At 50.2% G+C, this 26,804-nt stretch overlaps 1 protein-coding gene across 11 annotated transcripts in view; it reads left to right on the forward strand.

The window, feature by feature from the left end:
• Nucleotides 1–26,804, forward strand: part of MROH7 (maestro heat like repeat family member 7) — a 74,138-nt gene that overhangs the window by 37,245 nt on the left and 10,089 nt on the right. For 9 of the 11 annotated variants that reach the window (XM_050802647.1, XM_050802642.1, XM_050802656.1 and 6 more), the window contains 10 exons: nt 151–255; nt 466–601; nt 5,598–5,749; nt 6,116–6,292; nt 6,759–6,913; nt 10,098–10,236; nt 13,699–13,889; nt 19,123–19,260; nt 21,672–21,786; nt 26,664–26,804. In XM_050802647.1, the coding sequence (XP_050658604.1) occupies nt 151–255; nt 466–601; nt 5,598–5,749; nt 6,116–6,292; nt 6,759–6,913; nt 10,098–10,236; nt 13,699–13,889; nt 19,123–19,260; nt 21,672–21,786; nt 26,664–26,804 (1,449 nt within the window). The remainder of the gene's footprint in view (nt 1–150; nt 256–465; nt 602–5,597; nt 5,750–6,115; nt 6,293–6,758; nt 6,914–10,097; nt 10,237–13,698; nt 13,890–19,122; nt 19,261–21,671; nt 21,787–26,663) is intronic. The other 2 variants (XM_050802654.1, XM_050802655.1) reach the window with 2 other exon arrangements.

Raw genomic sequence — 26,804 nt, forward strand, 5'->3', positions numbered from 1 at the left:
TCCCTAAACCCCAAGAAGAGGAGGAGGGCTGTGGTGACCTTTATGCCCTCTCTGGAAGCTTCCTGCTGATGGGTGAAGGCTGGCCTGTCCACCCAGCAGCAGGGGCTGGCATCTAACCTGTAGTTCTGAGTCTGTCTTTTGATCCCACAGGCCCTGGGGCCTTGGATGAACTCTGGGAAGGCCCATGAGCGAGCACGGGCTGTGAACAGCCATGTCTCTGTGTTGAACTACATGCTTCTGACTCTGCCTTTCTTTGTGAGTGGCCCCTGGGAGGGGTAGAGACTCTTAGGGAGAATCTTCCCACTTCTGAAGGAGCCTGTGCCTCTGTTCAGGGATTCCCAGGTGGCTCTTGCCATCTTCAGAGGGCTCTGTTTTCTGGGCCAGACTATCCACCTGTGTTCACCATTTAATGTATAGCATTGTTGAACCTATAACACTCAATCCCTAAGATTGCAATACAAACAGATGCCCTTGGGGTTCCCGGCGCTGGGGCTTCTGCTGGGGAGACTCATCCTTCGCATTGGGGATCCTGATGAGGAGATTGGCCGGGAGGCTCTGGACGGCATCATCATCCTCTACACTATCCTGGAGCTCCAAAAACGTAAGCCTTATTGCTTCTGAAGGAAGTCTTCTGAGTTGTTGCTCAGTCTGGATTCAATAAAGAATCAGCTGGAGCCTTGGCATGAAGACCCTGGTGGGAGATGGGGGAAACCAGCACAGGGTCAGATGGGGACTTTGGAAACTGGTGTGAAGCCCAAGACCCCATAGAACAAGGGGACAAAGACTACAAACAAAACTATTTTGATTTAAGCAGTCTTGCTTTTTCTCACCCTTCCAAGCTTAGTTTGTGACTATCATTTTCATTTTCCCTTAATACTAGGTATACCTAAGGATAGTTCCCCTAACACCTTGTTTTCCTGTCTGTTTTCCCCACTAGAGACTATAATCCTATGAGGGAAGGGCAGGGCTGTATCTTGGTTAGCCCTGTATTCCCCAGAGCCATCTCTGGGCTTGGCACATGGTGGGTGCTCAGTGAATATCTATTGAATGAATGAACAAAGAACAGCTTCTATCATAGAATCCAGAGCAGCTAAAGCTTGTAGTTGAGAGAACTTTCCTTGATTCAGCTTCAGGGAGCAGTTAGTGATGTGGTATGGGCTGATACAGGTATCCAGAGGCACTGTACCTAGAGGTGCACAGTATCAGCTGTCACTTGCCTCCTTCCTTTCTCCATCACCCTAGCTCTGCCCTAAACCAGGGGACCTTGGTATGTGGTTTAAACTCTCCTGGCTCTGGGGGTAGAGTGACCTGTGCGTAAGAGCTGGTTCTGTCCCTGCTTAGTGGTGTGACCTCAGGCAAGCGCTTTGTATAGGCCTAGATTTCCTCATCTGTGAAAAGGGTGCACTCAGATATAGTTCATAATTCATGCTTTTTTTTTTTTTTTTTTTTTTGACAGAGTCTGGCTCTGTTACCTAGGCTGGAGTGCAGTGGCACAATCTTGGCTCACTGCAATCTCTGCCTCCTGGGCTCAAATGATTCTCCTGCCTCAGCCTCCCTAGTAGCTGGGATTACAGGCACACATCACCACACCCAGCTAATTTTTGTAATTTTAGTAGAGACAGGATTTCACCATGCCAGGCCAGTCTTGAACTCCTGACCTCAAGTGACCTGTCTTCCTCGGCCTCCCGAAGTGCTGGAATTATAGGTGGGAGCCACCGCACCTAGCCTAAATTCATGCTTTTTGAAAGATTAAGTGAGATCTTTTGTAAGAGCGTATGTAAAGGTACTAGCTCAGTGCCACACATTATAGGCACTTGTCATATAGTTCACCTTTTCCTGTCCCTTCAGGCTTTTGGGCTTTATCTGGTATCCTCACTCTTCTTGATCTCTAGCATTTGGGACAAAGATTTGGTTGCTGGGAGATTTACCCTGTTGACCAGGAGCCACTCACATCTCTGGAGGGTGGGTGAAGGTGGTATAAACCATGTTAATAACCGGCTTTAGGGGAAGGAATAGGAGCCTCTGTGAGTCTATTCTGGCTCGGGAGGCTGCCTTTTTTTTTTTTTTTTTGAGACAGAGTCTTGTTCTGTTGCCCAGGCTAGAGTGCGGTGGCATGATCTCACTGCAGCCTCAATCTTTCAGGCTCAAGCAATCTTCCCACCTCAGCCTCCTGAGTAACTGGGACTACAGGAGCCCGCTATCGTGCTTGGCTACATTTTTTTTGTATTTTTGGTAGAGATAGGGTTTCGCCATGTTGCCCAGGCTGGTCTTGAACTTCTGGGCTCAAGTGATCCACTTGCCTCAACCTCCCAAAGCGCTGGGATTACAAGTATGCAACACTGCACCCTGCCGAGTCAGCTCATTTGAAAAAGAAAGAAAGAGAAATAAGTAGGAATTATAGACCCAATTAGGGTTGCCAGATTTAGCAAATAAAAAATACAGGATACTCAGTAAAATTTGAATTTCAGGTAAACAATGGATAATTTTTAGTATATTTGAGATGTAATTTCACTAAAAATGATTTGTTTATCTGAAATTCAAATTTAACTTGTTATCCTGTATTTTATTTGGCAACCCTAGGCCAAACTTATACTCTTAGATTTTATTTATTTTTTTCTTTTTTTAGCAGGCAAGAACCATACTCTTAGATTTGTTTGTTTGTTTGTTTATTTATTTGTTTATTTTTTGAGATAGAGTTTTGCTCTGTTATCCAGGCTGGAGTGCAGTGGCTCAATCATGGCTCATTGCAGCCTCAACCTCTCAGGCTCAGGTGATCCTCCCACCTCAGCCTCCAGAGTAGCTGGGACTATAGGCACACGCCACTACACCCAGCTTATTTATTTATTATTATTATTTGTTGAGATGGAGTCTTGCTTTGTTGCCCAGGTTGGAGTGCAGTGGCACGATCTTGGCTCACTGCAACCTCCACCTCCCAGGTTCAAGCAATTCTCCTGCCTCAGCCTCCTGAGTAGCTGGGACTACAGGTGCGTGCCACCATGCGCGGCTAATTTTTGTATTTTTTAGTAGAGTCGGGATTTTGCCATTTTGGCTAGGCTGGTCTTGAACTCCTGATCTCAAGTAATCTGCCTGCCTCAGCCTCCCAAAGCGCTGGGATTACAGGTGTGAGCCACTGCGCCTGGCCCAGCTAATTTAATCTTTCTCTCTCTCTCTCTCTCTCTCTCTCTCTCTCTCTCTCTCTTTCTTTTTTTCTTTTTCGGAGTCTTGCTCTGTCACCCAGGCTGGAGTGCAGTGGCGTGATCTCAGCTCACTGCAACCTCCACCTCCCGGGTTCAAGAGATTCTCCTGCCTCAGCCTCCTGAGTAACTGGGATTACAGACATGCACTGACACGCCTGTATATATATATATACATATTTATATAAAATTTATATATATATATATATTTTTTGAGACGGAGTCTCGCTGTGTCACCCAGGCTGGAGTGCAGTGACGCTATCTCGGCTCACTGCAAGCTCCGCCTCCCAGGTTCACGCCATTCTCCTGCCTCAGCCTCCTGAATAGCTGGGACTACAGGCGCCCGCCACCATGCCCGGCTAATTTTTTGTATTTTTTTGGTAGAGACGAGGTTTCACCATGTTAGCCAGGATGTATCGATCTCCTGACCTTGTGATCTACCCGCCTTGGCCTCCCAAAGTGCTGGGATTACAGGCGTGAGCCACTATGCCCAGCCAATTTGTATATTTTTAGTGGAGATGGGGTTTCACCATGTTGGTCAGGTTGGTCTTGAACTCCTGACTTCATGATCTGTCTGCCTCGGCTTCCCAAAGTGTTGGGATTACAGGCATGAGCCACTGTGCCCAGCCGCTAATTTATTTTTTGTAGAGACAGGGTTTCTCCATGTTGCCCAGGCTGGTCTGGAACTCCTGGGTGCAAGTGAACTATCTGTCTTGGCCTCCAGAGTGCTGGGATTACAGGCCGGGTGCGGTGGCTCACTTTGTGTATTTCCAGCACTTTGGGAGGCCGAGGCGAGTGGATCAGCTGAGGTCAGGAGTTCAAGACCAGCCTGGTCAACAAGGTGATACCCTGTCTCTACTAAAAATACAAAAATAAACCAGGTGTGATGGCGCACACCTGTAGTCCCCACTACTTTGGAGGCTGAGGCAGGAGAATCGCTTGAACCTGGGAGGCAGAGGTTGCAGTGAGCCAAGATCACACCACTGCACTCCAGCCTGGGTGACAGAGCGAGACTGTGTCTCAAAACAAACAAACAAAAAACAAAACAAAAAAACAAGCAACAACAAAAAACCAAAACCAAAAACAAGCAAACAAACAAAAAACCCCCGAAGTGCTGGGACTATAGGCGTGAGCCACTACACACGGCCACTCTCAGGATTTAATCTCAATGAGTGAAGTGGTCTGTCCAGGCCCCCTGACTGTAGGAAGCAGCACGGCTGGGATTTGAACCTGAGTCTGCCTGACTCCAGGTCTTAAGCTCGACTCCAGGTCTTTGGCTCCTCTCCTTTACAAACAGCACACACACTTGGTCCATGTGATCACTCTGCCTCAGTGGCCCTTTCTTGTGCCCAAGTCCTGTATTTCTTGAGGGGATCGCAAGCTGGGCTGCAATAAGGGCTCAGAAAGTGCACCTGAAATGTGTTCTCTTCAACTGAAAATATGAAGCCGCTATGTGCCGGGTACTATCATAGGATATGGGGACACAGGAGTGGGGAAAAGAGATTAAATAATCCTTCTTTGGTGAGAGTACCTTCTTGTTGTCGGGAGATAGATAGTGAACAAAATAAACAAGTAAAACATATAGCAAGTCAGATGATGATAAAAACTAAAGAAAAGTAGATAAGGATTGGTACTACCAGGGGTAGGGGATTGCAATTTAAAAGACGTATTGCCGCACGTCCACCAGAATGGCATAAATGAAACAGACAGACCATGACATGTGCTGCCAAGAGGTGGAGCAATGGGAACTCTCGTGCGCTGCTGGTGGGGTACGGTTGATTTCCCATCATAGAAAACTGTTTGGCAATATCTCCTGTAGCTGAATCTATGCTTAGACTACGACCCAACAATCCACTCCTAGGTATCCAACTAACAACTGTGTAGATATACTCACCGAAAGACACACTAGAATGTTCTTAGCAGCACGACGCTTAGTAGCTGGCAATAACCCAAATGTCCATCAATAATAGAACTGATAACTAATCATAGTCTTTCATACTGTGGGAAATTATACAGCACTGAGAATGAATGAAAGAACTAATGCTGGTGCAACTATGTGGATGAATCTTATCCGTATAACGTTGAGTGGAAGGAGACAGACATCAAGAATAACACGTGTCCATTTATATCAAGTTCAAAAGCAAAGACATCTCTCTAGGGGTTGAGAAATTAGAACAGTATTTAGCCAGGGTCAGGGAGAGGGCTAATGATCGAAAGGAGTGCACAAGAGGGGCTTCTGGGGTGCTGATCAGGTTCTGCTTCTTGACCTGGGGGCGGCTACAATGGTGTGTTCACTATGTGAAAATGTATCAAGCTGGTTCCTTATGATGTAGGGACTTCCTACATGTATGTTTAACAAAACTAGGGAGATCTGGCCTCACTGAAAAGGTTCTCTTCTTGCAGGAGCCAGAGATAAGGAAGAGACCAACAAGAAGGAGCTATATGAGAGCAACAAGCATTTCCTGGGGCCCTACAACCCTGTGAGCCCGTGCCAGAACATCCTGCGGGTGATCGCGGTGACTGCCTGGTGCCCATCCAGCAGCAGAGGGTGGGGGGTGAGGAGGGGCAGCACCACCTGGCCCCAAAGCCTTCTTCCCTTCCAGCTTTCCAGGCTTTGTAGGACGCCTTCCCAGCCACCCACATCTGTCCTGAGTGCCCTCCTCCTCCGGTCTGTGCCACAATGCATGGACTTCCTTCTCCCTTACGCATGTCACCCTGTGCTGGGTGCAGGACGTGTTGCTCCTACATTTGTAGCTCCTTCCCTAAAGGTTCAACACTTATCTGTTAACTGAATATTCCTGGCCCTCCCTGCTGACCTCTGCATGTGGGTGTCAGGCAGTGTTTGTGCCTCTGTGCACAAAGCTCGAAGCTCAAAGCTTGGTCTACCCATCAGTGTCATGAACTCAGCACTTTTGTTTCAGGAATTTGGAGACTTCCTGGGACCCCAGCAGATAAAGGACCTGTTGCTGGCAGCCCTGGAAGGGTTGAAAGGCAGCTCAGAGGCTCCAGGGAAGGACTCCAGGGAGATGATGCAGCTGGCCTCGGAGGTCATGCTCAGCTCGGTGCTAGAGTGGTACCGCCACAGGGCACTGGAGGTGGTAAGGCCTCCTGGGGGCAGGGACTGAGCTGTCACTGGGGCTTGGGAGCCCCCTGCCATGGCCTGCTCATCACTGGCTTACCTGACAGTGGGCAGGGTGGGGAATACCTGAGCCCCCTAAGCTATGGGGCAGGGAAGGGGTACTGGTGGCTCAGTTCTAGGTGCTCCCACCTTGAAGATTTTCTCTTACCAGCCCTGAAGGAGCTCAACTGACTTGGTGGTGGGTGGAGGTGGGTTTGGCGGTGGAAGAGGGTGTAGGGAAGCATAGTAAAGAGAAACTAGCTCACTCCCAGGGAGGGCCAGGCGCTCTGCTTGCCTCTTCCTCTCTCTCTCCTTTGGGCCTTCTCCCCTGTCTTCTAGTCTGTCACCCCCTTCCCTCTCCTCCCACCTTCCTGCTGCCCCCGTGCCTCCCTTGGCTTCTCCATTGGGCTGTCCCCCTGCTCATGGCTGCCCCGGCTGTGCCCCAGATCCCAGAAATCATGCAGGGCATCTACATGCAGCTGAGCCACATCCAGGAACCTCGGGCCCGCCAGGTGGCCCTGCTGCCCGTCTCCCTCCTGGCCAGCTCCTTCATGACCGAGGTGGTGGTGGCCCTGCTCATGTGCCCCCTCCCACTGAACAGGTACCAAGTGAATGGGTTCCCAGCCACTGCATCTTACAGGGTTCAAGCAGCCCCCACCCCAGGTTGGGGACCCCCTTCTGCCCAGATAAGCCCCTCGCCCTCCCAGACGGCCCCTCTTCTGTGATCTGGGGTGTTTATGACAACCATTAAGTACTTCCTGAGCACTGCTGCTGTCAGTGCCAAGCATTACAATAGTCTCTCACTCTCACAACATCCCATTCTGCAGATGAGGAAACTGAGGCTTAGGGAAGTTTCTTGCCCTAGGTACTTACTGAGCAAGCAGTAGAACAGAGGACCTAAACTCAGGTCTAACTAACTACCAGCCCAGAACTCTTTAACAATGCCATTGAAAGGAGGTCTGAGTGCCTGTCCTGGCTCTGCGTCCAGTTGCCATTTGGGTCTTGGGTAGCCCACTTGTCCTGTCTTTCCTCCATTTGCAAAAGAAGGAAATGATCCCTGCAATCCCAGGTGGGTGGTCATGACAGAGTAATGCAGTCAGCCGTGTTGAGAGCCTGCTCGGGCCTGGGCCAGTGCGGAAGGGTGCTCCATGCTCACTGTCTTCAGGGAGCTCATGATCTGATGGGCAGAGGGGACTGTGGTCAGATGGTGAGCTCGTAGGCAGCAGAGGTCAATCTGGCTGACCTCAGCCTCCCAGCCCAGGAAATGCTCCCGTGTCTTCTTTGAATGAGTAAAACAAGGCAGTGAGTGATCCACACCTTCGGGTGGTTGTTTGAGAGCCAAAGAACTGTGCAGAGCTTTACAAATGGGGTGTGCTTCAATAAGGACAGTTGATGTCATTCATAGAAACCAAGAAGGTCAGTCGGGAAGGTTAGGGCCCAGCTGGCACATCCCAGTCTCCCACTTGGAAGAATTAAACCCTTTCTGGCTGTACTCCCCACCAGGGTTTTTTTTTCTTGGGTCCACTAAGCAGTCAGACTCACAAGACTACCGGGGGCCTCACCTGACATCCGTCACTCAGGATACAGGACAGGGCAGGGTCAGGAGCTCCTCTTTGTGGGGGTCCTTGCAGCAGCCCCCACAGCAGGCCAGACAGAGGCATCCAGGGCACAACATTTAAGGAGATAGGCTCAGGTGCCAAGTCTGCACTTGTGTGAGCCGGAGAATGAGGGCTTCCTTAAAGGTGGCACCCTGGATGCCTCACTTTCCTTACCCTAGTCTTGGCCCTGAGTCTAGGAGCTGGTCTCTTGGGCCTCCCAGGTGAAAGCTCAGGTGTGATGAAAAGAGACCCATAGGGTGGATATGGGAGCTGCCCTGGCTTAAATGGCACAGGCCTCACAGGGACCACTATCTTTTACAATATCTTGGCTTTGCTTCCAGGGTCCCCACAGGGACAAACCCAGTTACAAGGGTAACTGCATCCTGGGAAGCTCAATGCTATAGTGTCCCCATCAGTTTTTATAGTTAATTTATAGTTCCTCCCAGTCCAGATGTAATTTACCAGTGGAGTCATTATTACCATAAGTAACGTTGCCTAGCAACATAGTTGATATACTATATCAGGTTTCCAGGGGAACAGAGCTAGAAAGTGAATGGAGGGTTGAAACACTCTCATAGAAGGGGAAAGGTTTTTGTTAACCCTTTAGCACACTGGCCTCCAGTGTTTTCAACACCCCATGATAGGAGTTTGGTTGGGTGCAGATGCTTTTCCTTGCCTGGTGTACTGCCTTTTAAGGGATGGGAGCAGAGGCTCCCTGATATTATATGACAAGTTCAGGATCCTAGCCCCAGGCTGCTCAGCTGCCTCCATTCTTGCTCCTTGGTTAGAGGAATGAGCACAGGCTTTGAAGACATCCGACCTGGCCACATCTTGACTCTGCAGCTGTGTAATCTTGGACTGGTAATTTCACCTCTCTGAGCCTCAATTCCTCATTTGTAAAACGGGAATAACAACACTCACATTAGGGTTATTGTGAGAATTCAGTGATCTTGAGTGTCTTGAATTCTTGTTCATATCTGTATTCCGCAAGATTTGCCTAGGGCCTGGTGTACAGTAAATGCTTAGCTAATATCTGCCGAAGTAATACATTGCATGTGAAACATTTGGCATGATACCTGGGAAATAGGGTTTCTTTGTTTTTTGTTTTTTTTTTTTTGAGACGGAGTCTTGCTCAGTCGCCCAGGCTGGAGTGCAGTGGCACGATCTCGGCTCACTGCATTCTCCTGCCTCAGCCTCCCAAGTAGCTGGGACTATAGGCGTCCGCCGCCACACCCAGCTAATTTTTTGTATTTTTAGTAGAGACGGGGTTTCACCGTGTTAGTCAGGATGGTCTCGATCTCCTGACCTCGTGATCCGCCCGCCTCGGCCTCCCAAAGTGCTGGGATTACAGGCGTGAGCCACTGCGCCCGGCTTTTTTTTTTTTTTTTTTTTTAAGACGGAGTTTCGGCCAGGCGCGGTGGCTCAAGCCTGTAATCCCAGCACTTTGGGAGGCCGAGACGGGTGGATCATGAGGTCAGGAGATCGAGACTATCCTGGCTAACACGGTGAAACCCCGTCTCTACTAAAAAATACAAAAAACTAGCCGGGCGAGGTGGCGGGCGCCTGTAGTCCCAGCTACTCGGGAGGCTGAGGCAGGAGAATGGCGTGAACCCGGGAGGCGGAGCTTGCAGTGAGCTGAGATCCGGCCACTGCACTCCAGCCTGGGCGACAGAGCGAGACTCCGTCTCAAAAAAAAAAAAAAAAAAAAAAAAAAAGACGGAGTTTCGCTCTTGTCTCCCAGACTGGAGTGCACTGGCGCGATCTCGGTTCACTGCAACCTCTGTCTCCTGAGTTCAAGCTATTCTCCTGCCTCAGCTTCCCGAGTAGCTGTGATTATAGGCATGCACCACCATGCTCAGCTAACTTTTTTTGTATTATTAGTAGAGACGGGGTTTCACCATGTTGGCCAGGCTGGTCTCGAACTCCTGACCTCAGGTGATCCACCCACTTTGGCCTCCCAAAGTTCTGGGATTACAGGCGTGAGCCACGGTGCCCGGCCAGGAAATAAGGTTTCTCATCCTTCTAGACCCTGACTTTTTGGGAGTGTGTTCTGGACTATTCCTTGCAAGTGTGCCCATGGATGCCATTTCATTGGCATCTTACCTTCCCCCTCCTGAAACCATTTGGAGGCTGGGTGAGCCCCACTGCCTTGGCCACCACTAATTGCCCCCATTCCTGACCTCTCAGCAATGGAGCAGAGATGTGGAGGCAGCTGATACTGCGCAAGCCCAGCTGTGATGTCCGAGACCTCCTGGATCTGCTCCTGGGCAGCCTGAAGGAGAAGCCTGTCACCAAGGAGGGCCGGGCTTCCATCATGCCCCTGGCGGTGAGTGCCCAGTCGGCCAGTCCCTATCACTGCCTGTCCTGCCCTTCCTCTCTTCTTCCCTCCTGCTGAGCTCAGCACACCCGGCCTCCAGTACCGCACTCTGCCAGTAACTAGTTGTGTGGTCTTGGGCAGGTCTCTGGCTCTGGCTCTTGTTTGTGGTTCACTGGGGACAATAACAGTAGTGTTATCTATGGTGACAGCAGCAGCCTGAGATAGGGGAAGAAGAGTGACTTGGAGTCACAGACAGTCTAAATCCTCGTTCTGGCTGGGCATGGTGGCTCATGCCTGTAATCCCAGCACTTTGGGAGATGGAGGCAGAGGATCACTTGAGGCCAGGAGTTTGAGGCCAGCCTGGGCACTATAGCAAGATCCCTTCTTTATTTTTATTATTATTTTTAAATCCTACATTACCATTTTGTGGCCTAGGTAAGTCACTTCAACCTCTGTGAGGCGCAGTTTCTACATATGTGAATAGAAATAATATATTTCTCATTTGGTGGCTGTGAAGATTATGAGATAACACATTCATTCATTTAGGTGACACACAATGTTTAAGCACTTCTTGCTGCCACACGCCAAGCTTGATGCTGGGAACACAGAGGGAAAGGCAACTCTGACTCAGGAAGCCAGCTGGGCTGAAGAGATGGATTTCCCTCTGCCTCTATCACCACCCTGGTCCATGCCAGTTGGGTAATACCCCTGCTCACCTTCCTGATTCTGCTCCTGCCCCTCCAATCTGTACTGCAGCCAAAAAGTCTTTGAGAAATGCACATCTCCTTTTCTCAGCCCCCTTGATGGCTTTTCATTGTCCCCAAGAGTGACACAGTGCTCCTACCTGTGGCGAAGGCCCTGCATCCCTGGCCGGCTTCCCCACCCTCCATGGTCCTCTTGTTTGCTTTGCTCCAGCCCCTGGGTCTTTGTCAGAACTTCATCCAGCCATGCTATCTGGTCACAGGGCCTTTCACATGCTGTTTCCTCTACCTAGAATGCTCTCCACCAAGCTAGCTTCTGCTCATCCTTCGTCTCTTAACTCCAGCATCACTTCCTCAGGGAAGCCCTCCCCGATCTCCCTGACCTGGTCAAATCTGTACATATTGTATTTTGCTTCACATACTTTGTATGAAAAGAGTTTACACCAGTTGTCATTTGACAACACTGCAGGGGATCCTTTGGTTAATCTGTGAGATGCATGAAGACAGTGCTGTCCCGCTGTGCTCACCACGATATCCCCAGCATCTTGCATACACCTGGCGCATAGTAAGCACTCAGAAATGTTTTTGTTGGGCTGATTTATTTATTCAACAAATGTTTAGTGAATACCTCCTATACTATGTGCCAAGCACACTTGTAGGTTCTGGGGATTCAGCAGCGAGACATTCTGGTGAAGGGAAGCAAATAAAGATACAGTAGATGAAGGAGAGGGTAGTATTATCCCATTACAGAGGAGGATGCTCCTGCTTACAGACATTCCATGTCACCCCCAGGTCACCTAGCTAGCAGTGGTGGTGCTAGGACTCAAACCCAGCAGATCTTCTGCTTCCAAATCCTGTGCTTCACTCCCATATCTCTCTGCCTTTGTCCTCCAGCACTGAGTTCTGTGCATCAGGCACCAGCACTCCTTCCCTTGTAATTTGGGCATTCATCCTCTTCTACAATTGGTGTATGTTAGTGTATTCTTTAGTCACTCATTTGTGCTTCTTGTCCAGCAAGCATAGTTTAAGCGTGGATACAGCCTGAACTCATTCTTATCTTACGGCCCTGATAAATCATTTGAGCAAGATAGAGCCAAAAGCAGAGCCCTACGACACATCACTAGAGACTTTTCCCTTACACCACAGACTGTGTTCTTTGGATGTAATCATTAGCTTTGGGCTGCTGAAAAAGTACAAGGGCTTTGAGTTCAAGAGACTTGTCTTAGCTCTGCCACTGCCTCACTATATAACCATGGTCAATCACTTCCCCTCTCTAGCCTTGGTGCTTACATCTGTAAAACGGGCTGTGATAACTCCTGCTTTGTCTATCTTACCTGTTGAGAAAGGGGAGATAGTGTGTGCGGAAGAACTTCTTAAGCTGTAAAGCGCAAATTAACTGCCATTTATTGTTCTCATCCAGCCCATGTTAGGTCACTTTTCTCCAAGGGAACGTGTCAGGGGTTCTTCCACTTTGCAGTTAAATGCTTTCCTCTTGGCCCAGATGCATGGAGTCTTTTTTTTTTTTTTTTTTTTTTTTTTTGAGACTGAGTCTTGCTCTATCACCCATGTTGTTGGAGTGCAGTGGCACGATCTTGGCTCACTGCAACCCTTCCACCTCCCAAGTTCAAGTGATTCTCGTGCCTCAGTCGAGACTACAGGCGAGTAGCTGGGACTACAGGCACCGGCCACCACACCTGGCTAATTTTTGTATTTTTAGTAGAGATGGGGTTTTCCCATGTTGGCCAGGCTGGTCTCAAACTCCTAACCTCAAGTGATCTGCCCACCTTGGCCTCCCAAAGTGCTGAGATTACAGGCATGAGCCACTGTGCCTGGCCTGCATGGAGTCCTAATGGCACAGCTCAAACCATTGATGTATAAAGCATGCTTTCCTTCGCCCTCTCATTCAGGCTCTAACACTCCTGTGGGACTGGATGGATGATGATCAGTGACACCACTTTTCAGAGATCTGAGGCCCACAGGTGCCAGGGAGTGGCAGAGCCAGAATGAGTCATGAGTCTTGTGATACCAGCCCATCATCCGCTCCCCACCCCCTAGTATTGCCCTTCTGCCAGTTAGAGAGGACTTGGTGGGCCAAGTATGAGGGTGGGCCCAGGCCAGGTCCAGAGCTGGACTGGCAGGTGGAGAAGTTGCCCCAGGTCACCCGTCCTTGGGGGTAGAGCTGGCACTTGAGCCAGGCTCTTGCTCAAGGCCTGGTGTTGTTTTTCTTGGCTGCTGGTCTCATGGGGATGGGAGTGAGGACAGCCTAGTTTAATGGCCTGGGGTGAAGAGGCCAGCCTGGTGCCCCTTACATTCTGTGTGCCTGTGTTGTGAGTGAGGAAGAGGCACAGCATGCTATAGTTGGTATCAGAAAACCTGGGTTCAAGTTCCAGCTCTGCCCCAAGGGGCTGGTGACCTTGAGCTAGCAGCCTCACCCCTCTGAGTCTGTCTCCTCACCTGCAAAATGGGATCAAGACTCTTTACCTCTCAGGAGGTAGAAGCGATTCTTCCACCATGATTCTTCCAAGGTTGCATAAACATCAAAGCCCTAGACCAAAACTAAGGGGTGAACTGTTGTCCTTGCTCTGGGACAGGGCCTACCCAGAGAGTCAGAGGTCTGGGTCTGTGGGGTGGGGAATCCTAGCTTCCCCAGGCTGGGCCAGAGGACAGCAAAGACCCAGATCCTACCTCCCAGAGAGGCAGTCCAGGCCCCAGCCAGGAGTGCTGGGAAGATGGGCCACAGCATCCCAGCTCCCTCTCCTCTGCCCCATAGGCAGCCAGCGGCCTGTGCGAGCTCCTGTCCGTCAATAGCTGCATGGGCCGTGTGAGGCGCATCTACCCGCAGCTGCTCCTGGCCCTGCTTATTCAGGTCCATTACCACATTGGCCTCAACCTGCCTGGCTACGTGGCTTTTCCCAAGGACACCAAGAAGGGCGCACAGCCCTCTGCCTTCGTACCTGTGCGGTATGCTCTGCCGTCTCTCTTGACCCTGCTGTCCCCGGCGGTGGGAAGGGCCATCCAGCTCTCCAGGCAATCAATCAATAGAAATTAGCTTTGGGACTAGAAGAGAAAACAGAAGCACACTTTTATTAGAGCCAATAATTCATTCAGCAACTGTTTTTGAGCACCTGCTCTGTGCATTACACACTGTGTTTAGTCTAGATGACAGGAAAGAATCAGCCCTCCCCAAGGAGTTCACTCTTTTTCTTCCTTCCCCTCTAGAGATATTATTTGTATTAGGTTTGTATCCAAGGCCCAAATACTTTATTTTTTAGTATTAATTGGAGTAGATAATATAGGCACATGGGTAAAATACTCAAAAGACATTAAAAGGAAGCTTCCTTCCCTGTCCTTACCCCAGTTACATTCCCAAAGACAACCAGGTTCTTCATGCCCTCCCAGAGGAGGATTATGCAGGGATAAACACATTTGCTCATATTCTGTACTTTTACACCAATGGCAGCACGTCACATTTTTTGCCTTCTTTGCATACTATGTCTTGGAGACCATTGTATTGTAGAGCTGTCTCCTTATTTATTTATTTGAGATGGAGTCTCACTCTGTGGCTCAGACTGGAGTGCATTGGCGGGATCTCAGCTCACCTCCGTCTCCTGGGTTCAAGCAATTCTCCTACCTCAGCCTCCCGAGTAGCTGGGATTACCAGTGTCTGCCACCATGCCCAGCTAATTGTTTTCATTTTTAGTAGAGACAGGGTTTCACCATGTTGGCCAGACTGGTCTTGAACTCCTGACCTCAGGTGATCCACCCGCCTTGGCCTCCCAAAGTGTTGGGATTATAGGCGTGAGCCACTGCACCCGGCCAAGCTCTCTCCTTATTTTTAACAGCTGCATAGTATCTCTACGTATAGGATCCCAGTGCACCGTAATTTATTTAACCAGGCTTCTCTGGATTTCACTGATTTCCAGCCTTTGGCAATTACAAGGCTGCAGTGAGTTTGCTTGTTTATATGTCTTTATGTGTACGTGCGATTGCATATGTAGGACAATTCCTGAAAGTAGAATGCGCACATCAAAGGGCTTCTGCATTACATATTAAGGTGATAGAAAAAAGCTCCTGACCATTGCATGATAAAGGATAAAATGGAGTGAGTCCTAAAACATCCAGTTTGCCAAATTGCCTCTCACAGAGGACACTGCCACCGGCAGTGCATGAGTATCTATTTCCCCACACCCTTGCCAACACAATGAGTTATAAAACATTTTTATCTTTGCCAATATTAGAGTTAAAAAATGGAATTTTGCTGTAGTTTTAGTATGTGTTTCTCTTATCATGAATGACATTGAGTTTGCTTTTTTTCTTTTCTTTTTTTTTTTTTGAGACAGGGTCTCACTCTGTTGCCCAGGCTGGAGTGCAATGGTGCAAACATGGCTCACTGCAGCCTTGACCTCCCAGGCTCAAGCAATCCTCCCACTTGAGCCTGACTTCACTGCTTGAAGTCAGGAGTTCAAGACCAGCCTGGCCAATATGGTGAAATCCCATCTCTACTAAAAATACAAAAATTAGCTGGTGTGGTGGTGGGCGCCTATAATCTCAGGTGCTCAGGAGGCTGAGGCAGGAGAATCGCTTGAACCTGAGAGGTAGAGGTTGCAGTGAGCCAAGATCGCACCAGTGCACTCCAGCCTGGGCATCACAGCGAGATTCCGTCACATCGTTTGTAGAGATGAGGGTCTTGCCATATTGCCCAGGCTGGTCTCAAACTCCTAGGCTCAAGTGATCCTCCAACCTTGGCCTCCCGAAGTGCTAGGATTATAGGTGTAAGCCACCATGTGCAGGCCAGAAATGTTTAATTTTCATGTAGCCGTTTATCAGTTTTTACTTCTATGACTCCTATTGTGTGTTATGCACAGAAAGGTGCATTTAGAGAGGCAGAGGGCAAGCAGTTGTGTAGTGGGCTTCTGTCTGAAGGTCTTGGATTCAAATCCTGGCTTCATCACCTAGAACGTTGTATTTTGGGTAAATGAATTTTATCTCTTGGCAGTTGGTTTCCTTGCCTATGAAATGGATAAATGATTCCTGCCCCACTGGTGTGCTGTGAGGACCAGATGGGGTTGCATCCCAGCAAGACACCATTTGCCAGCAGTGCGGCCAGTTCCCATTCCCCTCCTGCTCATGCTTGTAGACGCCGCCCTGAGAGCATCGCCCAGAAAGCTGACGGGCTCTAGGGAAAAAAAGGAGGCTCTGGAGGGGGAGGAGGAACACATATGGGAAACAGTTCTTGACCTTGGAGTGATGAAAGGTGTGACCTGCCAATGCAGAGGCTGTGGCTCAACTGAGGACATCAAGGAGAAGCTGGAGGAGTGCCCAAGTATCACCTTACCTCAGCATCTCAGAAGCAGCCTGAGAGGCAGAAAAAGCAGAGGCAGGCATGTGCCAGGCTGAAGGGGGGCCAGAAAAGCCATGAGATGTAGTGGTCTAAATGGTGGCCCCCAAAAAACATGTCTGTCCAGAACCTATGAAGGTGACCTTATTTGGAAAAAGGGTATTTGCAAATATAATTAAGGATCTCAAGATGAGGTCCTCCTGGATTAACCATGTGGGCACTGAATCCAATGCCAAGTGGCCTTATAAGGAGAAGAGAGGCCCAGACAAAGGGGAGAAGGCTGATGAAGACAGAGAGTGAGTGATGTGGTCACAAGCCAAGGAGTGCTGGGAGCCACCAGAAGCCACAAGAGGCAAGGAAAGATTCTCCCCTGGGCTCTTCAGAGGACTGTGGCCCTGCTGACACCTTGATTTCGGATATCAGGTCTCTAGAACTGCGAAAGAATTTGTTTCTGTTGTTTTGAGCCACCCAGGTTGTGGTGATTTATACAGGAAATGAATCCTCTGGGGTATGGCACCGGAGCAAATTGTGGGTGCTCCAGACTGCAGTGATGAGGTGGAATAGCTCCACGGAACGACAGCACACAAGGTGGTCACATCCTCCCTAGAGGAGAGGCAGGCTCTGGTAATGAGTGCAACAATTACCTCTGCAAACAGCTTGGGTTTGAAGGAGGAGGAGGGAGTGGCCTGAGAGCTTGTCCTGTGAAGCCCAGTTTCTGTGCCTTCCAGGAAGGTGAAACTTTCAGCAGCCCTGGGCTTTAAAGCAGCTCCAGCTGGGTGCAGTGGCCCACGCCTGTAACCCTAGCACTCTGGGAGGCTAAGGTAGGAGAATTGCTTGAGGCCAGGAGTTTGAGACCAGCCTAGGCAACATGGCGAAAACCCATCACTCCAAAAAAATAGAAAATTAGCCAGGTGTGTGGTCCCAGCTACTCGGAAGAATAAAGCAGGAGGTTCGCATGAGTCCAAGAGGTCAAGGCTGCAGTAAACCATGTTCATGCCACTACACTCCAGCCTGGGTGACAGAGTGAGACCCTATCTTAAAAAAAGAAAGCAACTCCATGTCAAATCAATCATTGGCTCTGGTGTCCCAGTGCAGGGACAGAGAGTGAATATTTCAAGGTGTCCCTTGCTCCACTTTGCTGAGAACGCCTTTTAGAAGGGTGAAACTTGCAGAGTGAGTGTTTGGGGACACAAAAGCCACCCCATCACCCATAGCACAGCCCTCCTCCCAAGAGTTTCCACTCTATTTTTCCACCAAGCAGCATGGGCGCCATCTGGGCTGTCGCAGGTATAACTTTGGGAATGGGGTGAGAAGGGAGGGAAGTGAGGCCTGGGACCACCTTGGGGTCAGGGTGGGAGGGAGGCGGAGGGGAAACCCAGGATCATTTTTGTGAAAATATGAAGCCTGATTGAGGGAGTGAGGTGAAGTGACAGAGAGGACCAACTACGAATGATGCAGTTCTGAGTTCAGAAGTTTTGGCCCAAATACATATTCGTCACACAACAAATGAGGACTGGGAGGGCTGGCCAAGCCGTGGCTACCTAGAACCTCTAAGTCAGGTCATTCCCTTCTGAGCTCCGGAGCTCAATCTGTGCCCAAGCCAGTTTGTAAGAAGGTGTCCAAAACGATGACCCTGGAGATAGGGACACACAGGGAGGGGAGGGTGGTCCGGTCACCGGAGGAACATATGCAGGAGGCTCATTCTGTTTTAGGTGAAGGTGCTAGTGCCCGAACTCGAAGAGAACAACCTTTCTTCAGACAAAAACCTGTACATCTCAGCTTAGCCATTCAGCCAGCACTTGCAGAGGGAAGAGAATGGTGATGGGGGAACTGGACAACGCTCGGAGCCTGCCTGTCTTTCTCCCTCCCTTTTGTTTGTAACTCTGAATGCTGAAGGCATTGCCAGTGGGAGACTATCATTGATAGCACACATTTCAAACAATAAGCACAGAGGTTGAATGATTCTAAAATTCTGGCCTCAGGAGAAACTTTTATTTTCACACCGGATCAATATTCATTACAAAAGCAAAAACCTGAAAATGAAGGGCAAATTTCTGAGGACTACCTGATTACTTAAGTCCTTTCTTTGGAATCATGAGAGCCATCAGCTCTCAGTATCATCTGAGGTATGTCCACAAAGTGCACCATAAACTCTTTCAGCAAATGTTTAGGTTTCTGGAAAACTTTGTTTAAATGTAAGCTGTGTTCTATACAGTGTCAGCTTTTATTTTAATAAAAGTGTATGTAGGCCAGGCGCGGTGGCTCACGCCTCTAATCCCAGCACTTTGGGAGGCCGAGGCGGGCAGATCACTTGAGATCAGGAGTTCAAGACCAGCCTAGCCAACATGGGGAATCCCCATCTCTACTAAAAATACAAAAATTAGCTGAGTGTGGTGGCGCAGGCCTGTAATCCCAGCTACTCAGGAGCCCCAGTCTGGTCAGTTGGCGGGTCATAAAAGCTCCCCAAGGGCTGCTGCTGGGCATCCAGTTTGAGAATCACTCCTTAAGTGTCCTGAGTTGGAGAGGGACTCGGCCCAGTTAGGAGACTGTGAGTGAGCAGAGAAGCTGCCTGCCCAGCCCATGGCTGATGTGGAGTGGAGGGTGAGAGAGAGGCTGGTCCCAGAGGTAAAAGCACAGCCTTCATAGGGAGGTGGACTTTGCTTCTGTTTCCTCTCTTGTTCTAAAAGCTAATGATTATTTGTAAAAAGTCACCCTTTGTGGATACACTGGATACCCCTACCTAACATGGTGAAGAGAAGTTTGTCAGGCCAGATGGCAGGAACGGTCGGGGTGGGGGGAGGCTCGGCCTGCTGGAGCCCGGCTAGGCATGAGGTCTCAATTGCCTTGTCTTGGCAGCTGGGTGGTGAAAGTGGTGAAAACCCTGCTGCTGAGGATGGGCTGCTCTTATGAGACCACCTTTCTGGAGGACCAGCGCGGCTGGGAGCTCATGGAGCAGGCGGAGAGCCACCACCGCGGAGTGGCCCTGCTGGCAAGGTGAGTCCCAGGACCACCTTGGGGTTGGGGTGGGAGGGAGAAAGAGGGAGACCTCAGGATCTTCTGATGGGCTTGGGTTTGCATCTCTCTCTGGGCAAGACGCTTTCGTCAGTCTATCACCTCTTCACTACAGCGGAGAGGGTGCTGTCTTCCTCAGCAGGTGGACAATACAAATGTTAAAGATGGCACTCACTCTTCAGAGGTTCCTGGCCATTGTGGAGCACTTAGACTATCCACAAAGCACCTTTCCTTCATGCATTATGAATTTAGTTCCCATGCCAATACAGAAACGGTGGTATAACCGAGTTGTTGAGGTGTGGCCTTGCAGATGGCCTGACTGCATCTGAATCCCAGCTTGCCACTTGCCACCTGTGTGACCCGGGACAAGTTCCTTCCCTCTGAGTCTCCACTCTCCCTCAATAGCGTGGAAATAATAGTCAGACCCACCTCTGAGGGTTGGGGAGAGGATTCATTAAAGTACTTTGAACAGCCCCTGGCATATGGTAAGAGCTCCACACAGGCTAATTTTTACTACAGTTATAGTCACTGGTGGGGCAGGGGTGATTAATACATATTTTGCACAGGAACATGCCAAGTCTGGGGAGGAATTGTCATGTGCCCAAAGTCACACAGACAGGAAGTGGCAGAGCTGAGAAGTGACCTGCTGACCAAAGCTCTTCCCTAGGCCACGCACAACTTCCCATGGGGTCAAGAGGGAACACCTTGATTCCAACGCTGTGGCTCCTGCAGGAGAGCCTGCATCTTAGCCCTGCACCCTGAGTGCTCCTGGTGGTGCTTTCCCCAGGATCTCAGGACACAATCACATTTGCTGAGCACTTACTATGCTTTAGGCACCATGCAGAGAGCTGTCGCATGGATGATCCCATTTAATTCTCACCATGACCGATGAAGTAGCATATTTATTTATTTATTTTGAGACAGAGTCTTGCACTGTCGCCCAGGCTGGAGTGCAGTGGCGCGATCTCTGCTCATTGCAACCTCTGCCTCCTGTGTTCAAGCGATTCTCCTGCCTCAGCCTCCAGAGTAGCTGGGATTACAGGCATGCGCCACCATGCTGGGCTAATTTTTGTATTTTTAGTAGAGATGGGGTTTCACTATGTTGGCCAGGCTGTTCTCAAACTCCTGAAATCAGGTGGTCTGCCTGCCTTGGCCTCCCAAAATGTTGGGATTACAGGCGTGAGCCACGGCCCTCAGTGAAATAGCACTATTATTATCCCAGCATTATACATGAGGAAATGGAAGCCCAGAGAAGTTAAGCATCTTTCCCCAAGTGACACAGCTAGTGCTGGGGCCAGGATTTGAACCCAGCTGTCTCATTCCAGACTCCAGGCATGGTTGCCAGACTGCACTACATTCACTGATGGTGGAGTGTAACGCAGTGCTCCTCAGACTTAAGTGTGCAATGGAATCACCTGCCGGGCCTGTTAAAACACTGGTTGCTGTGCCCCCACCCTAAGAGTTCCTGCTTAGTGGATCTGGAATGGTGCACTTCTTTTTTGAGATGGAGTCTCACTCTGTTACCCAGGCTGGAGTGCAGTGGCACGATGTCGGCTCACTGCAACCTCTGCCTCTGGGGTTTTAAGTGATTCTCCTGCCTCAACCTCCCAAGTAGCTAGGATTTCAGGCATGCGCCACCACACCCAGCCAATTTGTTTTGTATTTTTAGTAGAGACGGGGTTTTACCATGTTGACCAGGCTGGTCTTGAACTCCTAACCTCAAATGATCTGCCCGTCTCAGCCTCCCAAAGTGGTCAGGCCTGAGCCACCATGCCTGGCCTGGGATGGCTCACTTCTAACAAGCTTCCAGCTGGTGCTGATGCTCTGGTTGGGTGGGGGTGGCACTTAGAGGACCACTGGCTTCGTAGAATGAACCAGGCAGCTGGAACGTGAGCCCTCGGTTGGGGCTCCAGCTCTGCCATTTTCTAGCTCTGTGACCGTGGGCAGTTCACACTTAGAGCCTCTGTTTCCTCACCTATGAAATGGGGATAATAACAGTAACCTGCTTCGAAGGATCAGATGGAGTAACAATGTGAAAGCGTGTGCCTGCTGCCTGGTGCTTGGTGAGTGGGCCTTCACACCCTCTCCTTCCTCGCTCTGCTGCCTGACGTGGTCCTGTGCAGCTGAGGGTCTTCAGCCTGCCTCTCTTATTGATTTGTGCTGTGCCCTCAGGCAAATCTCTTTCCCCTTCTGGGCTTCAGTTTCTTCATCTGTTAAATGAAGCAGTGAAACCAGATGACCTCTGAGATCCCACCCAGGTGGAAAATCCTGGGAATGCCCGAATCCAGGTGATCCTGGCTTACCCAGGATTTCCAGTGTCACAAGCAACTTCCCCCCACAGGTCCCCCTGGGGCTGGAGACCTGAGGGGACTGCTCCTCCTCCTCACCCCCAGGGCCATGGTGCACTACTCCTGCCAGGAGCTGTGCCGCATCCTCTACCTGCTCATCCCGCTCCTGGAGCGAGGCGACGAGAAGCACAAGATCACGGCCACCGCCTTCTTCGTGGAGGTACCAACAGGGGCAGCTGGTACACCGCGGGAGCTCCTCCCGGGTCTCGGTTCACGTCACTGGTCATTTCTCCTATGTAAACAGTACTTTATAGTTTACAAAGCCTTCCCATGGGCGTGATTTCTCTTGACTATGATGACCTTGTTAGTCTCCCTCCCTCCTCTCCCTGTCTCTCCACCCTTTACCCCATTCCACTCTTAACCAGACTCCCCTAGTGCCCAGGGAACCAACAACCTTTGCTGGGCACCTCTGTGTGTCAGGCACCAGACATATAAAGGTGAATTTGACTCTACCCTGCCCTCAAGGAACTTTTGGTGTGGCAGAGGACACAGAGGACACCCCAGTTATAACATGGGAGTGATGCCAGTGAGTGACTTGGGCTATGATGGGGCCATCCAGGCTGTGGTAGGGAAACAAGTGACTTGAGGGAGGGAGGCATCAGGGAAGGAGGGTTTCCTGGAGGAGGTGACATCTAAGCTGAGTGTGTGTTGGGGAGGTGCTGGGGAGAGGTGAGTCAGGAGCAGTTGGTAGGGACAGACCTGGAAGAGAGGGACTTGCTAACAATAATAGCTAATATTTATTGAGCACTTACTGTCTTCCAAGCATGTTCTAAGAGCTTTACACACACTGATTCATTTGGTCTCACACTAATCTTATGACTCGGATACTATTCTATGCCCCATTTTAGAGAAAAAAACCCCGAGGCATCAATTTAAGAAACTTTCCCAAGACCAGACAGCTTGTAAGTGGCAGATCCAGGATTCAAATCCAGACATTCGGGCTCTAAAACCCTCCCCTTTCCTTTTAGTTTTTAAAAAAACATGGTAAAATATACGTAACATAAAATTTGCCATTTTAACCGTTTCAGGTGTACAGTTCAATGACATTAATATATTCATATTGTTATGCAACCATCACTACTATTCATCTCCAGAACTTTCGTATCTTTCACTACTGAAACTCGACACCCACTAAATGCAAACTCCCTGTTCCACCTCCCCCAGCCCCTAGTAATCTCTATTCTACTCTCTATCTCTATGAATTTGCCTTTTCTAGGTATCTTATGTAAGTGGAATCATACAATATTTGTCCTTTTGTGCCTGACTGTTTCCCTAAACATAATGTCTTCAAGATTTATCTATAATTGTTGCATGCGTCAGAATTTCCTTACTTTTTTTTTTTTTTTTTGAGATGGAGTCTTGCTCTGTTGCCCAAGCTGGAGTGCAGTGGCGTGATTTTGACTCACTGCAACTTCTGCCTCCCAGACTCAAGCAATTCTTCTGTCTCAGCCTCCTGAGTAGCTGGGATTACAAGCAAGCGCCACGATGTCCGGCTAATTTTTGTATTTTTAGTAGAGACAGGGTTTCCCCATGTTGGTCAGGCTGGTCTTGAACTCCTGACCTCAAATGATCCGCCCGCCTCGGCCTCCCAAAGTGCTGGGATTACAGGCGTGAGCCACCGCCCCTGGCCAAAATTTCCTTTCTTCTTAAAGCTGAATATTTCATTTCATGTACATACCACATTTTGTTTATCCATTTGTCTGTTGACTGACAGTGTAAAACCCACTCTTTTAACCACCATGCTTACCTAGCTCTTGTGACCTGATAGTTGTCATGAGGCAGGTCTGGGCTATCACCAGGGTCTGTATAGTGAGGGTCAGAGGCAGGAGGCTCATTGTCTGCTTGGATAGTGTGAAGGTTAAGGAGGGCTTCCTGGAGGAGATGACATTTAAGCTGAACCTGAAAGTTTGCCAAATGAACAAGAGGCAGCATCGACATCCTAGGTGCTTTTGTCATCTTTTCTGCCACTCCAGGTGGGCTGTGAGTTGGGAGAAGGGGCCATGTCACATTGGCATTGCACCCCCAGGTGCCCCAAGAAGTGGGGATGGGATGGATGAATAAACACTGCCTGGCTCTGCAGGTACCAGCAGAATGTGTCACCTCCAGGGAGAACAACCCTGGCCCTGGGGTTGGGAGTCCTGGGTTCCAGCCCCAGCTCCACCCAGTTCTAACTCCAATTTCCCTGACCATGATGAGGGAAAGAGAAAGGGAAACTACCATTTCTTACAGGCCTACAACGTGCCAAACACTTGTGTTGACCTCTTTCAAATGTTATCTCACTAATCTGCACAGCAACCCTGCCGAGAAGGATTTGTGACACCCATGCTTAGGGGAGTTAAGGGGAATTTTTCAAGGTCACAGAGCTCAGAGAGTCCAGAGAGATTCAGAGCAGGCCTGCCGGACACAGTCCTCTATTTTGGTCAGCCTCTTGGGAGAGGCACTTCTAAGTCTGTTAGTGGCTACCACATGGGTTTTTGTATGAGGGGAGGGAGGTTGGATCTTGCCAGACCTTATGGGGCATTCCTATGTCCACCACAAGGTCAGGGACTCTAGGTTTAACTTGTCCCCAGCATTCCCTGGACTCCTGAGCAGCGGCCCTTCCTCCCTGCAGCAAGGGTCTTCGCCCAGGTTCAGTCTTCTCCACCTCCCCAGAAGAGGTGCCTGCTCCTGGCCAGAGTCAGCCCCCCATTAAAGCCGTGGTGCTTTGATGTAGCTCAGACGCTGCCCCCCACCCGCAGCTCATCCCCTCTGCCCTGGCTTCCTGTCACCCTCTCTGCTGTGATGGTGTGTGTGCTCCCTTCTCCCAGTGGCAGTGAACTCCTTAAGGGAGCTGTGCCACCTTGGGCAAGTCACTTAACCTGCCTGTGCCTCAGTTTCCTCACCTGTAGTATGGCAATGATGACCATCTCCTAGAGTTTTGATGAGGATAGTGAGTTCACATAAAGCACTTAGAACAGTGCCTGGCACATAGGAAGTGCTATCTGTGAGTCAGTTAAATTGCTGTTAGGGTTCTCGTGACTCTTTTCCGTGTCTCCAGTGCCCAGCCCAGAAGCTGTGCACAGCAGGCCTGAATATTGGTGGTGTAAATTGGTGGAGGGCGGGGGATAGGTGGAGCCCCTCCTTTTCTGCCTCCTCCCCCTGGTGACCTGTCCTGCCCCCTCCTCCAGTCTGCCTCTCCCCAGCTCTTTCCTCCCACAATGCAGACCCATGGGCCCCACAGTCACAGGAGATGTCAGGCAAGAGCATGGAGGGGAGAAGCGTTTATGAGAGTGATGCAGTGGGCATTGAAGACCTGTTGGCTGCTGTGGGTGCGGAGGCCAGTGGGGGAGAGGAGGGAGATGAAGGTGAGGCTGGTGTGCAGCTTGGACGATGGGGGGCTGGTAGTGCTAACCCTGCCACAGGGAGTGCAAGAGGAGGGCACGCCTAAGGAGGAAAGGAGTCAAGTTTCTTTTCTTTTTTAGATGGAATTTCGCTCTTGTCACCCAGGCTGGAGTGTAGTGGGGCCATCTTGGCTCACTGCAACCTCCACCTCCCAGGTTCAAGTGATTCTCATGCCTCAGCCTCCTGAGTGGCTGGGATTACAGGCACCCGCCACCATGCCCAGCTAATTTTTGTATTTTTAGTAGAGACGGGGTTTCCCCAAGTTGGCCAGGCTGTCTCAAACTCCCGACCTCAGGTGATTTACCTGCCTCAGCCTCTCAAAGTGCTGGGATTACAGGTGTCAGCCACCTCGCCCGGCCGGCTTTCTTTCTTTCTTTTTTTTCTTTCTTTCTTTCTTTCTTTCTTTCTTTCTTTCTTTCTTTCTTTCTTTCTTTCTTTCTTTCTTTCTTTCTTTCTCTTCCTTCCTTCCTTCCTTCCTTCCTTCCTTCCTTCCTTCCTTCCTTCCTTCCTTCCTTCCTTCCTTCCTTCCTTCCTTCCTTCCTTCCTTCCTTCCTTCCTTCCTTCCTTCCTTCCTTCCTTCCTTCCTTCCTTCCTTCCTTCCTTCCTTCCTTCCTTCCCATTCCTTCCTTCCTTTCTTTTATTTTCTCCAGGTGGAGTCTTGCTCTTGTTGCCCAGGCTGGAGTGCGGTGGTGTGATCTTGGCTCACTGCAACCTCCGCCTCCTAGGTTCAAGTGATTCTCCTGCCTTAGCCTCCGGAGTAGCTGGGGCGCATGCCACCACACCCGGCTAATTTTTTGTATTTTTAGTAGAGACGGGGGTTTCACCATGTTGCCCAGGCTGGTCTCGAACTCTATACCTCAGGTGACTCACCCACCTTGACCTCCTGAGTTGCTGGGATTACAGGCATGAGCCACCGTGCCCAGCCCGAGCCAAGATTCACGTTGGACCTGAACTCATGCAGCAAGCAGTCCCTAAGCACATATTCCGCACCAGAGTTGATGTCAGTTAACAGGGGCCCATGGAGGAACAACTCGGGTTTTGTCCTCAGAGAAGCGCCCCGTTGGACAGGGGAGGCAGATGGAGGCACTGAAGGTTTCCAGGTGTTGCTTCGGGAGGAAGCCCAGGGCACCTAGGGCCCCAGGGAAGAAGGCACTCAGCCTAAATGAGGCCAGGGGCAATGTCAAGCCTAGCTTCAAGGCTCTGAGTTTTGGTTGGAGCCCTGTGAGGTGGCAGGGGTCAGAGTGGAGGTGGCATCCCAGCAGAAGGGCATTTTGCCAGCACAGAAGGGGTGGAACAGCCTGGGTAGTTCAGGGAACAGGGGACAGCTTGGTTGGAAGCTGGCTGACTGGTGGTGAGGGTGTGGGCTGGGGGGTGGGCATGCTGCTGTTAATGAGGCCACAGGGCAGGCAGAGGCCTGACAGTAAAGGCAACAACGGGCAGTCATAGGGGCTTGGAGCTGGAGAGTGACACACTCAGCTTTGCTGCACGGTGCTGAGGGACACCAGACGGAGACTTCCAGCAATCTGTTGGTTTCGCAAGTCTGAAGCTCTGGGCAGAGCTGAGCCTGTTATCCAATGTGCAATCCCAGTGCATGGGAGGCCAGGGGGCTGCCCTGCCCGCCTCAGCCTGGGAAGTAATGACCCTTTGCTCCCTCAGCTCCTCCAGATGGAGCAGGTGCGCCGGATCCCCGAGGAATACTCCCTGGGGCGGATGGCAGAAGGCCTGAGCCACCATGACCCCATCATGAAGGTGCTGTCCATTCGAGGCCTGGTCATCCTGGCCCGCAGGACTGACAAG

The sequence above is a fragment of the Macaca thibetana genome, chromosome 1 (assembly GCF_024542745.1).
Source record: "Macaca thibetana thibetana isolate TM-01 chromosome 1, ASM2454274v1, whole genome shotgun sequence".
Lineage (NCBI taxonomy): Eukaryota > Metazoa > Chordata > Mammalia > Primates > Cercopithecidae > Macaca > Macaca thibetana.